Source organism: Tricharina praecox (genome assembly GCF_024521635.1).
Source record: "Tricharina praecox strain CBS 144465 chromosome Unknown BZA05scaffold_14, whole genome shotgun sequence".
Lineage (NCBI taxonomy): Eukaryota > Fungi > Ascomycota > Pezizomycetes > Pezizales > Pyronemataceae > Tricharina > Tricharina praecox.
The window spans coordinates 736511-755965 of record NW_026250416.1 but is presented as its reverse complement, the minus strand read 5'-3'; the positions used below and the strand labels follow the sequence as shown (position 1 = coordinate 755965).

The 19455-nt window shown below is 55.0% G+C and overlaps 3 protein-coding genes across 3 annotated transcripts; all 3 read right to left on the bottom strand.

The window, feature by feature from the left end:
* Positions 1-542: 542 nt before the first annotated feature.
* BZA05DRAFT_436751 (uncharacterized protein) lies at positions 543-1771 on the bottom strand (the record flags this gene model as incomplete). The annotated part of the gene is made up of 3 exons (XM_051486423.1): positions 1454-1771; positions 989-1405; positions 543-806 (listed from the first exon to the last, which is right to left on the bottom strand). The coding sequence occupies exons 1-3, from the start codon at positions 1718-1720 to the stop codon at positions 543-545; spliced, it is 948 nt and encodes a 315-aa protein (XP_051338989.1). The 5' UTR covers positions 1721-1771.
* Positions 1772-4176: 2405 nt separating this feature from the next.
* Positions 4177-6804, bottom strand: BZA05DRAFT_445604 (uncharacterized protein; the record flags this gene model as incomplete). The annotated part of the gene is made up of 5 exons (XM_051487005.1): positions 4177-5325; positions 5443-6050; positions 6110-6245; positions 6486-6740; positions 6796-6804. The coding sequence occupies 5 exons, from the start codon at positions 6802-6804 to the stop codon at positions 4177-4179; spliced, it is 2157 nt and encodes a 718-aa protein (XP_051338988.1).
* A 5047-nt stretch (positions 6805-11851) lies between these two features.
* BZA05DRAFT_400242 (uncharacterized protein) lies at positions 11852-12565 on the bottom strand. Its single transcript, XM_051483876.1, has one exon. It carries the CDS (start codon positions 12246-12248, stop codon positions 11922-11924), a length of 327 nt encoding a protein of 108 aa, XP_051338987.1. The 5' UTR covers positions 12249-12565; the 3' UTR covers positions 11852-11921.
* Positions 12566-19455: the final 6890 nt, after the last annotated feature.

Below are 19455 nucleotides of genomic sequence, written 5' to 3'. Positions count from 1 at the left end.
ATGAACTAGCATCTAAAATCTCATGCTCTCCTGCTCGTGCTTATTGCTCTGTAGCCGTCAATATTGTTTGCGGTAGGTAGATCAAACCCGAGGTATAATAAAAACGATCCATTCTATTCTTTCAGATAAAAGGATCTCAATGTTTATAATGTTCAATTACTGCGCAAATTCTCCAGACCAGAGCTTCTCTATATCTACAGAATCTCGGGCCCCTCTCATAGATCATGAGGATGCACGCTCAGACTTTGTCTGCCAGTAATGCTGCGACCGTCATCAACCGCTTCCGGACGTCTAAACCACAACACTTCCCTTCGTTTGGAATCCCATAAGCAAAACCCATGTATCGAAGACCCATAAAACCTTGGTACCTCATTAAAATTTAAAACTCATGGCCACGTAAAACACCTTCGAGCAGAAGGAAAACCGTGGCTATGAGAAAGAGTATACCAAACAGAAAAAGAAAGAAAAATGAATCCTCATTCGCACCAGCAAGCGCTGTCCGCTTCATACCCGAAACCACTTCCCCTGCACCAGCAAAAGGTCTAAATTTGCCTTTCGGCCGCCGATAGCAAAAGGAGAATCGTGACAACCATACTGGCTATCACGGGCCAGTAAGTTCTCATCTGGAGTGCCTCTTCGCCAGCGACCCCCTCCTCCATGTCCCGCCTCGGCTGCGCTTCGGCCAGGAATCCTTCCTCCGGATCTTCCGCCGCTTGCCTCATTCCCGGCTCTTCCAAGATCTCGTCCTCATCCGCAAAGCGCACGGGCACGATCTCTTTCTGGAGCTGTCGCTCGAGGGTCAAACCCTATCGTGGGCGGCGAGAAGGTCGTTCTCCCTCATGTCTGCATGCTCGATCTCGCGCCCGTGGACTCGCTGCCTCCGCAGACTGTAGGGAGCAAATCGGCGGGCGATACGGGAGGAGATGGCGGCCTTTCGTGGCCCCTTTCCTGACGAGCTTGGCGCGGAGGGAGTACCGACAATGCTCACGGCAATTGAAGGATTCCCATCCTTGCCATTCTCTTCCGCCTCGGTCGTCGAGGTCTTCATCCCCCCATCCAACGGTCTGCTTCCATCTGCTTCAGCGAGCAGATTTGCCTCCAAGGCAAGCGCCACAAGATGCGCTTCCTCGAGGTCTTCCTCTTTCTTCGGAGCGTTCTGCAGCCCCCATGAACGATGGACTCGAGGTCCAAACGGGCCGTAAAGAGACCTGCGCGGGAAGGTTGGAGCGAGGCGCGGGAAGGGAAAAGTGAGGCGCTTGGCACTCGGAAGCTTGAGGTCGTCGTCTGCTGGCCGCTTCAAAGGGCTCCGACGAGCGGACTCGTCATCACGGCCACTGGCAGGAAGACGGTTCAAGGCGGAGCTGCGCTCCCCTACGAGGTCCGGTGCTGTCGCATCACGGTACCTCTGACTTAAGTCAGTAATAGTTGGCTTCACTGGGGTCGAAGCACTTACCTTGCCATTACTGGCTCTATCAACGGCCTGTCCTTGGACAGAGCTGCTGCTCCGGGTAGTCCGAAGATTTCTGGCCGGAGGGCCTCCGTCGGTGTCCTCCTCACCGAAAGGATTGAGGCGCTTGCGAGACATTACCTCTGTGATCGTCCTGATCGAGGCAGCGCTCAGGTGGCGGCTTTGCGCGAGGAGCTCTGGTATGCTCGGCCGCGTGGCTGGGGTAACGCGACGAGAGGTATCGGACATGGTGGAAGTGGTGCGTCTCGTCATTTTCTAGGTGGGGCGAAAATAGCGAGAGGAAAGACAGAAGTAGTGTGATCGTGATTTCGGTTGGTGCTGAAAGTCGTGGACGATCGTGTGTGTGTGTATGTGAAGAAGAAGAGGAAGAGGAGGAGAAAGCGGAGAGAAGAAAAAGGTCAACCTCACAGTGGGGTGTTTTTTCGGTGTGGGCTTGGAATCGTAGGGCTATAAACCACTAGGTAGATATCTCGCTGGACCCCCTCAAACCACATGCCGTGCAGCACACACCAGGTTTGCCAAATAGAAGCAGAGCCAGCAGGTTTTCTATTATCACAAAGTTTAAAACTCTTTCGAACCTCCAAATTTGCGCATTACGATCGTCACTTTCAACATATTCGAAATGGTGATGCATATCGAGTGATCGCGTATGCAGAGTGCAGAGTGATCCTGCTTGATACTATCAGTAGAGTCTTGCAACTTCACGCGCTCGATCTGGAGTATCATATAAATCTCGAGCTGAACAGCTACATACTGGCACTGTTATGAATCCACTCCGCCACGCTGTTCTCCGTCGGGGTCCCTCGCCAGCCTGCCCGCAAGTACCTAGGGAGAAGGGGTCGAAGCCCGCCATAGAGCACGTGACGTCACGAAGAGCGCACTGCCACATACATGCAGCGCTTCTCATTCGGTTATCCCACTATCCCATCGCAGTTTTCAATGACTCCCGGCACATCATGATGCCCCTTCATCACGTGCGGGGACTGGTCGATCGGTTATCCAGACTACTTTCGCCGTGACGGTGCTTCGTTCGTAAAGAATTAACATGCGCATGGATTCTAGAGCTCTTCCGCCTTCTATTCTTTCGCTGAGCACCAGCAGCCGTTAGCTACGAGAACCCCGATCTAGCTTTCTGCTATGCGCCAAGATGTTTAGCTCCTTACCCTCCCTACAGATGGCATCGCCACCTTGTTTACTTACTACCCGTATCCCTGAAGAATACTATCTACACGGTGTCTACGAGGAAATGGAAGAGGAACGAAGAGGTCACATAACTACAGCACAGTATCACGTCACGAGTAAAAGAACCCCAGTAGTGGAAGAAAACAGTGACTGTATTGCGCGATGAAACCAACACACAAGACAAATCCTGAAAAAACTCCCATATGAAGGAAGCCCGCCCCCTGCGGATCAAAACCTTCGGTGCTCAACACAGCCTGCTCTCGCTGACAACACAAAACCCGAAAGTTGAATGAAAGCTTCTGCATGAGATCAGCCGCACCACAGAAAGCAAATCACACACTCCCGGGGTCTGTCTTACCAGGAAAGCAGTTGGAAGCGGGGTCGCAAGTCCATGCAACACGATAAACACCACTAGCCACGACGACCACCACCTGAGACAAAGCCGCAAGTAGTCTACGGGAACTTAAATCCCCCGAGCCGTTCGCCAGCCCATGGCGAACGGGTAGACACGTTGCGTCTCTGCTCCGGAGTATGGTCGGGCTCATCAGCGTTATCTGTAACACTGGACTCCTCCCCCTCGCCTTCCGCACCTGTGCCGGAGTCGATTCGATGGTCCGCACCCAAACCATCTTCTGTGTCGCCGATCACCGGCCGCTCCAGTAGACTTTCGTTTACTGAGCTCGCATACGCGTCACGAGCTGTTGGATCCACCTCCCCCTCCAAAACCCGCAACGCGTATGCGCGATGATCGAACAACGGCGATCGACTCCTCTCCGCCGGAACCCCTGCCAGCCACACCCCGGCGATCGTGTCGCCCTCCACCGCTCCCTCCCCACTTACCTCTCCCCCGTCACCACACGGGTGTGTTCGATGGTGGATATCATCGTCCCTGGTGAGATCGTTGCCGTTTTGGTTGTTGTTGTTGGAAGAAGAAGACAAACAGCTCGCTCGGTTGTAGACGGACGATCCACCATCGTTTGTGTGCGTGGGTTCTGGTAGTGGGGCAGTCACAGCAGTCACAGCACCCCCTGGCGAAAGGGGTCGTGCCCTAGGTGCAACACGTGATACGTCGAGTGACGGCGTGCCGGAAAAGTCACCATCGACGCTAACGACAGGATCGGATGGCAAGCGGAGATCTCGGGATCCTTCCACATCAGTCGGTAGTTGAGATGGCTGCCGAAACTCGCTCCCAGATCCTTGAACTGAAATCGCGGGGTATCTTTCCACCGAAGAATCTGTAACCACCCCCCTCTCACGAGATAATCCCAAGGGCGTCGATCTTCCTTCACGCTCCAATCTCTGCGTAGGAACGTTTAATCTCTGCAAATCCGGAGGAGATCCTTGGTGTCTCACTTGCCTCTCTTCAACTTGCCGTTCCCGCCCCGCCGCCAGTCTCGGGTCGGTGTGAGTATCATGATCGTCAACTTGCAGGCCACCGAACCGTGGTGCCAGATGTGATGGATCATATCTCTCAGGAGTTGCGAAGTCTCGTCCATGATCAGGATGTACCATAGGAGCATCGTCATTCAGCAGCATTCGATAATCTGAAAGAGACATCTGCTGACGATAAGCGCCAACCTCAGGACCACCTTCTCGCTCCATGAAATGATGTTCATCCGGATGAGAAACAGGCGGTTGCGATACCCCATGAGAACTAAGTTGCACCTGGGAAGGGCGAGGTCGAAGATCCCGGCCATAAACACCATCATCGTGACGCTCGATCGGATAGTGGACGTCTTCAGCCTGTTGATGCAGATGCGGTGATGCTCCGTGAGGGCGCCAATGTTCCTGTGACGGCTGATTTCGAAAGGCGTCTCCTTGGACACGATCACCCTGTTGGCTGCGCGGAGAACGATACTCGCCATGAGGAGGTGGCTGGAAAGGAGGACGCTGTATTCCACGATCCTGCAGGTCTTCATGTGAGGGGCGGAGTCTTGCAATCCCATCTTCGACGTTGCCGCCTTGCTGCCCGATCGGAGGATTAAACTCTCCATCGGAGGGAGGATAATATTGCGGACGGGGTATTGCATCTCGACGTCTGTCTTCTGGGGATGAATGAGGTTGTAAATCCTCAGGATAAACACTATCTGAATGCTCGTATGGGTGTCTACCGTCTCCTGTATGATGGTGATGAAAAGGCTGTGAAATGCCGTGAGGACGTAGATTTTCTTGCGATGGCCGGACTGTAAAGCCCCCTGCTGGTATAGAGCCTCCCTGATGTCCAAGCGGAGAGCGATGCCCGTCGACTGGTGTGGGAAGGTGAGGGCGATGCATAACTCTACGATCATGCAGGTCTTCATGTGACGGACGAGGTCTTGCAATCCCACCTTGTATGTTGCCGTCTTGGTGCCCGGTCGGAGGATAAAACTCGCCATCGGAGGGAGGAAAATATGTCGGATGGGGCATCGCATTGCGACGTCTGTCTTCTTGAGATGGACGAGGTAAGAAATCCTCAGGATAACCGCCTTCGGGATGCTCGTCTGGGTGTCTACCGTCTCCTGTATGATGATGATGAAAAGGCTGTGATATTCCGTGAGGACGTAGATGTTCTTGCGACGGTCGGACTGTAAAGCCTCTTGCTTGTATAGAACCACCCTGATGCGGCAGCGGAGAGCGACGACCGGCGACTGGAGGGGTATGGTGGGGACCACGCACAACTCCACGATCTCGCAGCCCTTCGTGTGAAGGTCGAGATCTTACGCCCTCATTCTGGTTACTGTCTCGATAGTGTTCCATAGAGGGGCGGCGCTCATCACTAGGAATGGCATAATCAGGGCGACGGGTTATTCCACCATGACGCAAGTCCTCTTGGGGTGAACGAGAATCAACGGCCCTGCCATTATTATCTCCTTCATGGTACTCGGTCGGATAATTGTTGTCTCCTGTCTGATAAGGATGAGGCCGCTGCGACGTCCTGCCCCGTCGAGGCTCTTCTTGTGACGGATAGTGTTCGACCCTCCCTCCATTAGTGTCTCCTGTCTGATAAGGATGTTTCCATTGCGGCGCCCCACCCCGTCGAGGTTCTTCTTGTGATGGATACTGTTCGACTCTTCCTCCATGGGGGTCTCCTGTCTGATAAGGATGTGGCCGTTGCGGCGTCTCGCCATGTCGAAGTTCTTCTTGCGACGGATAGTGTTCGACTCTCCCTTCGTGGGTATCACCATACGGTCTCCCCGGGAATCCCATGGGTATTCTTGATTGTTCGATCTTACGAGGAAGAGGTGGGTAGTTCTCATTTTGGTGTGGGTAACGTCCGCGTGGTTCCCTTGCAGCGTGAGGCTGTGGCGGACTATTCTGGCTCGGGTATCCTTCTTGAAAGTGCATGGCTGAGTGAGGTGGATAGCCCGTCTCGTGTCTGGTATCCATCCTTGGGATTTGGTGGTCACTCCGAATCTCCTCACTTGTACGCACATCAATCTGGAACTGAGGGTCGACTGGAGTACTACCCCCAGGACGCACTCTGGGAACGTGTAGGATGTGAGGCGGAGGAGGAGGCGGTGGATGAGGCATCGGAGCACCCCTCGCATATACGGTTCGCATCTCTCCTGCGGATGTGATGGCACGAATACCCCTTGGACCAACTTGCGGAAGCCGTCTGCATCATAGTTAGCACAATCACAGCCGGATCCATGAGTTCGATTTGTGTTTACCCATCATCAGAATAATGATCTTCCTGCCTGGGGTCACCGAAAGCAACATCCCGCCCATATTGCGCCATCTGGTGCTGATGTCCCATCTCGCCCGCAGACGTTACCGCTCTCGTCGTTCGAGGAGCTGGATTGAATTGTCTTGGATAAGGTTCTCTCGCTGTCGTCGCCATTGGAGAAAAGGGGACCTGATCGGCTATTGGCGACGGCGGATAGACGTGTGAGTTTGCTGACGGTGGACCGAGCTCCCGCATTATGCTGTCGTATCGAGAAGGGCCTTCGTTGTGAGCACCTCTTGGGACCACCGGTGTCACGTCCGTTACGCCACTTCTGATCAAGCTAGGATAAATGTGAGAGCCAGCATTGGCAGGACCAAGCTCAGTCAAAAATCCCAAAGCACTGATTTCGTCGGACACCTTACGCCCCTTGCCTTTGTCCGATTTCTAATATGAAGGTCAGAATACCAACTAGACACCGGAAGCAGCGATCGCAACATACCTTTGTCATCGTTGTTTCTCTCTTCGCACTCTTGGTATATTCTTCTTCTTCCTTTCTTTACTGAGGGCCTTTATGCCTTACAGTTAGAGAGTCGTGGGCCAGCGGGAGAAACGAAGGCATGAGCGTACCTTCTCAGTCTCGGTATAATACCTTTGCTTGGCAACGGGTGTTTGATGCTGCGTGCTTGTGTCTTGTGTCTCTTCTTTCTTTGAGAATGTCTCGAGTGCACTGTCAGACACTGATAGTCGTCAGCCGCCCGGTCCTCAACAGCGGGCACCATGAATGATGCTCCCTCGAACCCACCGAAACCGACCGATATTTTACGATCAGTCGCTTCGGAAGGGTGGACATACCTATTCTCTATCTTCTTAAACTGGTAACAGGATGGGTTGCTGAGAGTTGTGATTCTGACGAGTTTGCTGTGGGGTTGCGAGATGTGAAGAGTAGAGAGGGTGGGTGGGTGGTATCGAAATCGAAACTTCGTTTCCTATGCTGGAGGTGGCTCAGGTTAGTGGGTGCGGGCCAAAAACAGGTTTACACCAGTCTTGCAGTTCAGTAGACCCCCCGAGCGGTGTGGGCTGATTTCTCAGCCGCCTTGTAAGCTACCGTTTCAGGGTTCCACAACGACGAAGCTTCATAGGTATGTGTACTGTACAGGAATCTCTTCTGAGCTTTGATGGGCTGTGAAACGGTTGGGATTCGTCTGTACGAGATTCTAGTCCTACGCATCGGTCATGTAGGAGCGGGTCGGAGTAGGCCGGAGCCGCAATGCACCCGATCGAGATGTTCTGAACGGTATAGATTCTGCAATTACACTGTGTACACAGCAGGTCTAAAGAGCAGAGTCCAAGAGCAGAGCTAAAGCACACCGATCCTATCCATACGATTGATACCCGGCCTGCAACGTGGGTTGGAGTCACAAATTCTGACTCGGTAGGGAGACCTCTCACGCATCACTCGGTTTTGGGCTGGCACGTGCAGTTCACAAAGTCACGTGGATGTCCGTTGATAATAACGTCTCGTGCCGTCGTTACCCATGCAAAGAATATTCAAACGCTTCCGATGAGTCCTGGAACGAGGACAGAGGACAATAATTGGTAATGACGGTGACATTATCCTGGAGAGACAGGATAGGCCGAAGGACGCATAAGTAAGCGGGCCAGCCTACTCGCTTATCGACGACGAGCTCGGAGTTATAAGGACTCTCGACGAGATTTTGAAACCAGGAATCTCTCTGTATCCCTTTGATTGTTTCCACGGAGTCGAGCTACGGCACGGGGGGTGGAGAGACAGGTGGGTGAAGGCAATTAGTGTGTAGGTTATGATGTCGGGCTGATATCAAGAGGTATGGTGAGGCGACTGTGCGGCTGACTAAGAGATCCATCGCTGCCACCGCATCACCTATGCCCGCACCAAAAGCCAGTCTTATTCGGCCGGCTTATGGGCGGTTACTTGCTAGTAACCATATTCGGACTACCCCCTGTGTCCCCCACTCGCCCCCCGTTGCGGTGAAAATATTTTGGCGATCTGAGGGATTGCGATGAGTCCCGGTAGTAAGCTATCTTCAGCCCAGTTCAGTTCCGCTTACGCAAACTCCTCACTTCTACCGGCTCCACTGGAATGGGCCACACACAATCACCTATACGGTGGTCATTGAAGATACGCTTTTCGTGGAATCGCGTGTGAAACTGTTACGTCATGTTGAGTTAGGCGATAACCTTATTTGTCCGAGGCGGGCGGGCATACACGGTTGCCCCCCCATTACACTCCTCCGCCCTCGCGCCCGCCACAGGCATCGTCATCTACGAACACCGCTCAAATACCGCTTCCAGAACTGGCCTATCTCATGACCAATCCACAGTAACCACCACCGCCGCTGCCCCCGCCAGAAACCAACGGCACACAACGAACCTACACCACCGGTACTGTTGCCCCCTATCCCACACTCTGCACCTTTATCCCGAGCAGTGAGCACCCCTGGCGTCTCATGAGCACCCCTAACACCCCGCAACGGCCGCCAGTCCAGCCAGCAGATCATAGGTACTCACTGTGTCCTTTTATTACTGCCGTTCTAACATCTTCACTGTCAGCCTCTCGGACAACTCCCTCGCCACCATTCTCGTTCTCGACACGAACATACCCCCCGAACTACGTACCGTCCCGCAGCGCGACCACGAAGCCGTCCATCGATATGTCGTCCTGACCAAGTGGTGGACCAGCCCGAACTACCACGACAGCGAAGTCGTCGACGCCCTCAGCGACGAGAGCCAGTTGTTTTCTGCGGTCCAGGAGGTGTTTGGACTGCCGGGTGAGTCGGTCGCAGGGAAGAGATGGGAGGACATGGGCTTCGTCGAGAAGATACGTGCCGCGAAGGAAATGGTCGGGCATCTCGATGGCGATAGGGAAGTTGCGTCGGCGCTGCAGGAGAAGATCGACGGAGCAGTGTGTGAGGAGAGGCTCAGGTTGATGCGCGTATTGAAAGGGGGCAGCGGTTGTGACGGATGAGAGGTATTTGGGGATGGACGGATGGATCCAGCTCGCGATTGAGGAGGGGGATGTTTGTCAGTAGTGGTCGAACTGCGAAGCATATACTTCCATATCTCCTACCAGACTTGCGAATACAAACTTCTTTTGTTGTCGGAAGTTTTTTTCTTTTTCACGGGGGAAGTGTGGATATCATTGATGACATACGATTGTCCGTGTGTTTACAATCCATCAGGAATGGTTTTTGGTGAGCTTCCGTTCTGTCCCTCACGTCTTCCTTCTAATGTGTGCAACTCTACAGTAATATCGATGCCCACCCCCACGAGCGAAGAGATTCCTGTTATCGAGCCAGTATCAGGAGAATAATAGCATCACGGGATTGTTCGAGTTCCCAAGTCGTTCCCTACGGAGAAGCAGGAAGTACGGGGTGCGTCCAATCAATCCGCTCGAGTTTAGACTTTGAATCCGCACTGACTATTGATAGAGAAATTCAGCAATCATCCCCGACCTCCACCGAACCGAGTGACTGAACCTACAATTTCGTCGCAGCCCACAACCCATATACTCCTCCACTGCCCTACATCGATATACGGACATCGCGACGTGTCATTCGAGAGCCGCAGTGCCTTGCAAGAACGGAGTATGGAGGCAGAGAAGTTCAGCGATGTCGCGACCTCCACCGAACCGAGTGGCGAGACCTACAACTATGATGCGGTCTACAACCCATACGCTTCTCTCCCGCCCTACATTCTCCATACAGACATCGTGACATCTCACTCAAGCGTTGGAGTGCTTGCACGAACAAATTATGGAGTCGAATCAAGAGGACGGACACCGGGTAAAGAAACTAAGTTGGGCAGAAGGATTGGGATTACTCTACCGCGATTCGAGCACCGGTGAACTACGGCCATTCCGAACCCGTGGTGATTCTCTCGTCGTTCGCGCGCTCGAGCCCTGAGAGTCCCGCGGGCCGGTTTCGGGGTCGGGGCTGGGGGATTCCGGGGGCTTGGGGAGGTTGGGTCTGGATCTGCTGCGAACAGCTTGCACGGAAACTTGCACTTAGGCGACCGGTCGTCGGTGAGGCAATCCGTATGTTACAATTCGTCCGACCTTCGGCTCCGAGTTAAATCCGTATGTTACAATTCGTCCGACCTTCGGCTCCGAGTTAGGTTAAAGCCATGCACCAATGCTCGTTTCACAACGCCCTCTCGCGAGTACCATGGCTCAAGGCGATTGCTAATGTTTCGTTGAAATACCTAGACACCCCAAACCACTACGTTTCTGGCGCCCTTTTCGGTTTACCTATCCTTTTCGAGCACTCGGATATCTACCGACCCCTCCAACGCATCGCTACCTACCGGCTACCAACCCCACTTTGATACGGTACCTACTGCCTAATAACGGTAACGATACCCCGCGGGGCAGAAAGCCAATACTCAGCATTCAGCGTCACACGAGTGACGAGTCGCAGGCTCGCAGGCTGCCGGCCTCCCCCGCCGGAATGATATTCAGGGGGTGTCGGCACACACACGCTGGTCTCTTGCGAGATGCGAGATGAGGGGTGAGAGATGTACAGTGTACTCCCCCCTCCATCCCATCGGAGCAGGAGGTTTCGGAAGTTGCACCTCTTTCTTTCGCGCGAGAGGTAACTAGATATACAGATCCACCTCCACAGCCACAGCCACTTCGGAATCCCGCGGAAATGACTCACTAGTTGGGAACATGCAGGAGCAGTCGCACCGTCGCACTCACACCGTCACACGAAAGTACACGACGGATCGGGAGAACTAAAGAACCAGTTACTATCTAGTACCTAGCACTAGAAAACTTGCACTCCGCTTCGATTCCGGAACCGGCGCGACCTGCACTTCCGTTCGGCGGCATCGCGCCAGCCCGCAGAACCGGCGATGAGACTTAGACCTATTTACATACTCGGTCTGCGCGGCCTCCCGCGTGGCTGCGTTACAGTGCTCGGAGCCGGAGTCGGAGCAGGATGCGTGCAAGTATAAGTGCAAGGGCGGGCTCTGGCTGCGCCGGAGATTTCGGATGGCGGCGGCGGAGGAGGAGGAGGTGCAGTACTCGCGCATATGTAGTTGGGAAGACCGAGATACATCATACACACGGTTACGGTAGAGTAAATACCTAGGTTCAGCCTTCAGGGCAGCAGTGGGCATTCGGCAGTCGGCAGTCGGTATTACCTGGGAAGGTGAAGCGAATTGGATGCGAGGGGGTCAAGCATGTATCCATGTATCCACCGGTTGCGATCGCGAATCCACCAAATGCCCATTGTCCGCTGCAGAATCGAGTGATATCGCCTGGTACAGATATATCCGCGTTTCTACCGTAGCGGTTACGGGACACGCCTCTCCGGTTACAGCACGGATATAGAGCATACTCTAGTACCGTATGTAGATGTATCATGGTTATCCAGATCTCAATCGTGCAGCTGAGCCTCGAGGAGTCGAGGACGGGCAGATAATCCGCCAACCACCGTGACCCCGGAAGCCTCCCCGGCAGCTTCCGCTAGTTGGAGTATTACCGGTAAAGCATGCACTCTAATGATTACTCATCAGTCCCAGCTACGGCACGCTCCGGTCTACTCCCACGCGTCTATCATGCACACCTCCACCTACATCCTCCACCTACGCCATCGCTATCGCCATCGCGAACCACGCCACCATCCACCATCCACCAACTACCATCCAGCAACCACCAACCTCCAACCACCAACCAGTGCCCACGTCACCACGCCACCACGAGAACACTTTCAGTGGCTTGCTTGCTCCGGCTCCTCCAGGCTCCAGGCCCATACCGTAGTTAATCCACTTCCCCACGGCGTCCGTCCCCACGGCGTCCCCACGGGCTCCCCACGCGATTCCCAGCACCGGGTTAAAACTTAGCGGTGGGCCAGTGGCCAGCGCCCAGGCCCACGCGTGTGTAGATGCTCTGCCTATCTTGCCATAGCACATCCGTCGAGTCCAGTCCAGTCGAGGGCCGGGGCGCTTCCAGGCAGTCAGATACTAGAGCCTACATACGTGCAGTATGTAGATACATAAGATGCAGCGTAACCGCTGGACTACTCTAGAGTAGGTAGAGTAGGTGAGTGGCGCAACGCCCTGTGGTTCGAACTTCGCAGTGGGCTCGCAGTGGTCGTAGTGGTCGCAGTGGTCGCAGTGGGCTCGCAGAATCGTAGTGGGCTTGCAATAGGCTCGCAATAGGCTCGCAGTGGGCTCGGAATTCGCAGTAATATCGAACGAGCCCGCCACGGAATCAACCTTCGGAATCGAACTTCGGCATTTTAAACCCCGGGCGGCGTTACTCCACTCCTCTGCGCTCTACCGCTTTCCCATGGGGTACGTAGTGCGTAGTGTTGTCGATAACTTCACCTCCACCTCCAGCTCGCCTCCCCCGCCCTCCCCGGCCCCCACACACCTCGCAATGGCCCAGCGCCGATGGTGATGATTCAGCGGATGATGCCGACTATGTAGACTATGTAGACTTCCGGTATGGCGGCGATTCCGAAGTCGGCGGGAGACTGCCAGTATGCTCTATGCATGTAGAAGGAACATGAGCGTTCGTTCCTTCGTTTGTTCACGTAAGCCGAAGTTGCAGATTCTGGTGGGGTATCGAGGTTCACGGTTACGGCGACGGTTACGGTTCCTCCCCCAGCTACCGGTATACCGTATATACGACCCACCGCAGCCTGCAGCCAACGGGATGTTTCCGACATCTGTATAGTACTCTACCTACTCTACCTACTCTAAAGCCCACGACACGAGCCCACGACTGTGGCTCGTGTAAGTAAACACTCTGGCAGCGGTCATGGTATATTTTGTAGAGTCTACCCCACCCAGCCCACTCCCCGCTACCCGACGCGAGAAAACTCCACCCACCAGCACCACCAGTGACCACCCACTACATATAACCCACCACCCACGCAGCCGACACCCACGCAGCCGACGCACCCACGGAACCGGCGAGCTCCTGCACCTACGTATATACCTGCAGGTTGTAGTGTAGGCTGCTGCTGCTGCAGCGGGTGAGCAAAACGTGGCCGGCGTGGGCGGGGCGTGGGCGGGGCGTGGGCGGGGCGTGGGCGTAACTATCTAAGTGGGTGAGAAATGTGCGTTTGGTTTGGCTTTGGCTTTGGTTTGGTTTGGTTTGGTTTTGGAGATCGAGCTTCGCGGTGGTGGACCGTGGAGGGAGCGGGGAAGTGAAGCGTGGTGGGCGGGGCGGGGCGAGGTGGGCGCTAACGCGATAGGGAAGCTCGAGTGGGTTAACTAGTGTTTGCTACCGTAACTATCGCTATGTATGTAAGTAGAGTAGAATGGGGAAGAGTGGCTTTAAAACTGCTCGGACACGCTACCGCCGTGCGTGGGCACCGCTCGCCGCGAGTGTTTCTGGGGCGTCCGGATACTTACTTCCCAAGTAACCAGAGTACTCGCGACCGTCGCGAGTGCTGTGAGTGCTGTGGAGTATCTAGCGCTGGGTGCAGAAGTTGCAGAAGTGGAGTAGATACATGGTATTTAGAGTACGCCACTCGTCAACGGTTAGCGACGCATCGACGCCACCAAAAACCGTGCGGCAACGGCGGGGAAGCAGAAGCAGAAGCAGAAACGACAGGTGAGAAATGAAGTCGTAAGCGAACGCTGCGAAAATTAAAGATGAGAGATTATACAGTAAGCGGTAGGTCAGCACGGCACCTACCGTAGTAGTTACCTATCGTGCATGCCATACGATATATCTACGGTTTGTGGTAATGTATCCACAGCGGAGGTGGAGGTGGAGGTGGAGATACCCAGAGTAGGTAGGAAGGTCGAGTACGCGCTCGGAGAAGAGTGCGAGATTCCTCGCTACACCTGTAGACTCCAGAGTAGAGTATGTAAGTAGAGTAGACGCGACTCGCTTCGACAGCCAGCCCTGGCACTGGCACGGGGAAACGGCGATTCGAGCTCGAGCTCGGTCAACACTTCCCTCCCCTGCCGTGTCGCGGACTCGTCTACATATCCCCCGTCTACATACCGGTACTCTACTCTAGAGTACCGCCGACGAGTCCGCGACATGACATGTGCCGCCGACATCGATTCGTCAACAGCGGTCGTCAATAGTGTCAGCATGGGGTCCGTTTCGCGGCATACTCGCCGGTGATGACATTCCATTCCGCGGGTCTCCGCGTTTGTCCGTGCGTGAGTTGTGGGATGTCGGAGATAAGGTGGGTTGTAACCAGTGATTTCCGATGCATCTGCTGCAATCAATCAATCGATCGATCAATCAATTTCTTCAGGTTCCAAATTCAAATCATGCCAGTGCTATTGAGTCTTGACTACCATAGGAATATAGATAGTAGCTGGATAGACGCCGCGCATATGCAGCACCTACCTCTTACTTTTGTAGGGTGAAGAAACTACGCATCAGAAGCATTCACTTTTTTCCCCATCGTATCTCCGCCCAAAGGAGGAGGTGCACCGTTTCCATACAAAAACGGAACGAGGGTTACGGGTATGTATTGCGGAAATAAGTAGAGTATCTATGCCAGCGGCTCAGAAATTATCATTTATGCGTCTACATATGGACAGAGCGGTATGTAACTGCTGGGTATATGTAGGTCTATAGAGGACCTACATACATGCATAGGAAGAAGGATTTACGGTGCGGTACGGTATAGTATGAGGTATATATGATACATCCGCGCACCAGCACCTGCCATCACCTGCCAGAACGGAACACCGGCAGATATGGTATGTATATATGTTGCCTTGCGGCTGCGGATATGCGTAGAAGACTGCAATCAGTATTCCAGAAGCGCGTACCAGCCTACCACGTGTGTGCGGGCTTCCAGAAGGAGGATATAAATAATGGGGGCGGACGATAATCGCCATGATTACCCATTGCCAACGGACTTACGGACTGCCGTCGTTTGCGGATGTGTCTGTATGGGCAGACCCGCCGCCCGCGCAGCCGCGCTGCCAATCCGTCGCAGCTTCTCATGCGGGACATGCACACAGCACTCGCATCCCAGGGCCCAACTCCGCAGGTGGAGACTGGAGTACCAAGGCAGGGATGGGCTGGGCAAAACCCCGGATATGTACCATACTATACTACAGTATAGAGTGGTGTAGTTCGTACATCCGTTTCCTGGACTCTTTGACTGCGTCTTCCCCATGGACTGGACTGGACTGCCAGTCCGCCGGAAGACCCGTACATACATATAAAAAGGATATCGATCAATCCGTACATACCGGTGATAGGTATCACATCGTCCACTCTGCAGGTCGACGGAAAGAGAGTTGGTGACCCCTCACGCCGCCGCCACCGCTGGCCACGTTGCTTCGCTTCAGCAGTGAGATGTGTGCATATATAGAGCGAGTAGAGTACACACATACACACATACATACCTCACACATACATGCAGAGAGAGGAGGGAAAGTGGCAGTCTGGCAGTCTTCCTCCTCTAGCTGTAGTCTTGGGTCTGCACCTCTCGCGTGGTCGCCACATGACAAGACAAGACAAGAAAAAAGGGTCCCGTGTGTGTTTGTGTGTGTGTGTCGTGGTGTGCCTCGACGAGGTGCGGCATTTCACGTGGCAGCCTGATCGATCCTTTTCTAGGGTATCGTCGGAACGACTACCGTATGGATGATACATATGGCCAAGAGCGACGGAGAATCTGGGCGGACGACGGTGTTGGTGGATGGGTGGGAGGTGGGTGGGGAGGGGGGACAGGGAGGCAGGGAACATGCTGCGAAGGAGAAAAGTCCGACATTCTGGTCGGCGCTTTTCTGGCGGTTGGCTGGGCGGTGCGTGGTGGGTGGTGGTGGGTGGTGGTGGGTGGTGGTGGATGGTGTGTGGTGCGTGGTGCGTGGTGTTGGGTGGTAGTGGATGGTGTGTGGTGCGTGGTGCGTGGTGCGTGCCTACCCGATAGGGACTCTGCACACCTGCCTGCCTGCGCCCTCTTCGATGTCGAGACGGTGGTCGGTGAGGCAGCGCTGCGAACCCCGCGATCCCGCCCCCCCTCCCCTCCCTCTCAATCGTCTGTATGTAACTCGACATGCACCCGACACACATAACACAACACAACACGATCCTGCCGAGTATTCAGTCAGAAGCTGAGAGCAAAGACAAGACAAGACAAGACAAGACAAGACAAGACAAGACAAGACAAGACAAGACACGACCCTCCCTCCCTCGCAGTCGGAAGAAACGATCTGTCTGTCTGTCTGTCGCCACTCCTCGGAGAAACAACGTGTCAGCCCGGCGGCCGCGGCGTGCACTGCATGGTGCAGAAGAAACGTGGTTAGGTTGGGGCAGGTATCCGGAAGCTTGGCGGTTCTAGAAGCCGGCCTGATACGGTGTAGTCCGGTATTCTACATTGGCTTGATCTTGCTGTGATCAATCGCTGACACACTGGTGTGCATCACCGATTCTGCAGAGAGAGAGCTCAGAGAGAGCGGATTTGTTTTTGTTTTTGGAGTCCCTCCTCCCCTGACGCCGTTGCCACAATCTCACCCACCGGCATCAAGAACTCGAGACCATCAAGCGATACTCTGCAGCAGAGGCGGGGGCGAAAGATGGAGAGTGGAGAGATACGCAGTCCAGTGGAGTCATCCGCTTAGAACCCCGCAGTGCAGTCGTCCTTGTCCCGCCGGTGCTCCTTCTCCGCCAGTCCTGCCTCCTCCTCCAGGCTCTTCCTCCTCCCCCCACATCACCCCATGAACCAACACAGCCTCGACCGCTACGCTATGCTAGCTCCACTCTACTCTAACTAGCATAGCTCTCACAAGTCTTCTGGTGGTTGTGGTGGTGGTGGTGGTGATGCTGGTGATTCTGGTGATGGTGCGTCGCGTTGCGGTCGAGGTTTATCCGGCGCGGCTCATTTCAGAGTGTCAGCGAGCGAGGGTTTTTCCATTCGGGCCGATACCTTAAGACGTTAAGCGCCCTCACTCGGTCACACAAAAAGAAAGCCTGTCCGGGCCGGGGTCCGCGCAAAAAAAAACCAGAAAAAGAAAGACAAAAAAAGAAGGAAAACGAAAATAAAGTGGCCGACCAATTGGAACGCGCCGCATGCGAAGCGAATGCACGTAAGATGCAACGGTCGACGGTCGAACTCTATGTAGAGTGGAGTAGAGTACCTACGGACTCTGAGACCTGCCGTCTTCGGCGCCGTCGACCGTTCGCATGTGAAGCTGTGAACGGAACACGAGAGTTCATGCACAGGGACTCAGCGAGAAGAAGGTGCGATCGATCCCGCCGACGACGAAACACTGCGTTCCGGTGGTGTACTCTATTCTAAAGTATAGTGGTTGGCGGGGGATGTTTACCCGGCAGTCTCGCTATCGCCGACTCGCCGTGGTGGTATCATACCGTGCATACTGCTGCTGCTACTGGTGCTGGTCACTCGTGGTGGTGGTGCGACACCACCGGCCCACCGTCCGCGCAAAGAAAGAAACCGTCGACATCCATCACCCGGTTCCGACTCTTCCAAGCCACGCCGCGTGGTCGCCGCCTCCTTCCCGCAGCGTTTCCAAACCGGGAAACTGCACGCGCGACACAACACGGCACAGCAGCACCACGGCGCGGCGTGGCGTGGCGAGGCGGCCAACTGCCAAATTTCAAGCCCGCTCGGCGCACGACGTCATGAAGCCCCCGTGCACAAACAAAGATCCGGAGAGTTGATAGATCGCGTCGATGGAGTTCCGCGTCGCTTGTGGGTGAGGCCAGCCATCTGACCGATTTATTATTCCTGCCAATCCACTCTTGGGATGACGTGCATGGCCGCTGGCGTGGGTGCGACCGCAGACAAAAGCTTGGTGCTTGGTGCTTGGTGACTGGTCCGGTGCAGGCAGCGACCAGACTTCCGCACGCTTCGCTTGTGCGATGGAGCGAGTTGGATGGATATCGTGGCTCTCTCTACTCTGCTCTAGTTCCAGGCTTCCGACGAGAACCTGGAGCTGTGGTGGCCTGCGGGGTATCTGTGGGGGGATGATGGGGTGGAGGCGGAAGCGGAGTGGAGGGAGGAAGGGGTGGAGGGGTGCCATGTGCGAGTCCGATACGATCGATGGCTGGTTGGTTTCCAATGCTGAAGTCAGACGGATCCATGGCCATGCGGGGGGAGGGGGGACGGGGAAGGGGGGAGGGGGGAGGAGTGGGTGCGACTGGCTGGGACAACACTCCCTCTCCCTCGCCAACGACGACGACGACGACGACGACGACGGTTTTCCGCAACGGGAGGCACTCGGTTTGGACATCGGGACGAAGACCGACCTCCCTGCTTTCCGGTGCTGACCTCCCTCCCTGAGTCCCTGCCACCAGGGTGCCGGTTGGTGGAACGGCGCCGTCGACAGGACGAGCTCCCACCTCCCTCCTACTACATACGACAGGTATCCCCCTCTCCCTCTCCCGCGCCCACCGCATGACCTCGTTCGTCGTTCCTCGTTTGAAGTTCTTGTCGTCGCAACAAAGGGCTTTTTTAAGCTCAGGATTAAGTTCGGTGCGACACACAGTGCACACAGAATCTGACTGTACCGGACCGCGGTTTCGGTGCAGAACAATCTACGCTATCCTTCCCTACCTACACACAGACAGGTCGGTGGCAGCAGTAGAGTATATACGGTAAGTTGTGACAAATCGCCCGGGGGAGATGGTTATTCGGGTTATCCCCCGAGATTCAATACTCCTTTATTTCTGTATTTCTCCCGCTGCTGCTGCTGTGGCACGGTGAACGCGGAGAGGTGAGCAGGAGGGCACGGCAGCAGCGGTGAGCTGAGCGAATACCCACCCAGTGAATTCCACGTGAAAGGCAGGCAGGCAACCTGCCGTACTCTACCGTACCTACCGTACCGTCTCATGCGGAGGTGCGAGGGGGCCCGGCAGACTCCAGACGCGACAGACGAGCTCGGAGCAGCACAACACAACGTGAAACCGGAGCGAGCACAGAAAACACTTGATGATTATCTATTGCAGGAAGGGCAGGGGGGAGGGTAGGAGAGTAGGAGGGCAAAGGAGTCAGGAGCAACCCACCCACCCAGCGTCCCGACTGCAACTTCCTCTCCAGCCACACCGTACCGTATGTAATTATCAACGGCCGCCTGCCCTGCCCTATCCACCTCGCACAAAATCACACCCATCACACCCTTCACACACCCTTCACACACATCCAGCTCAACTCAAGTCCCCTCCCCT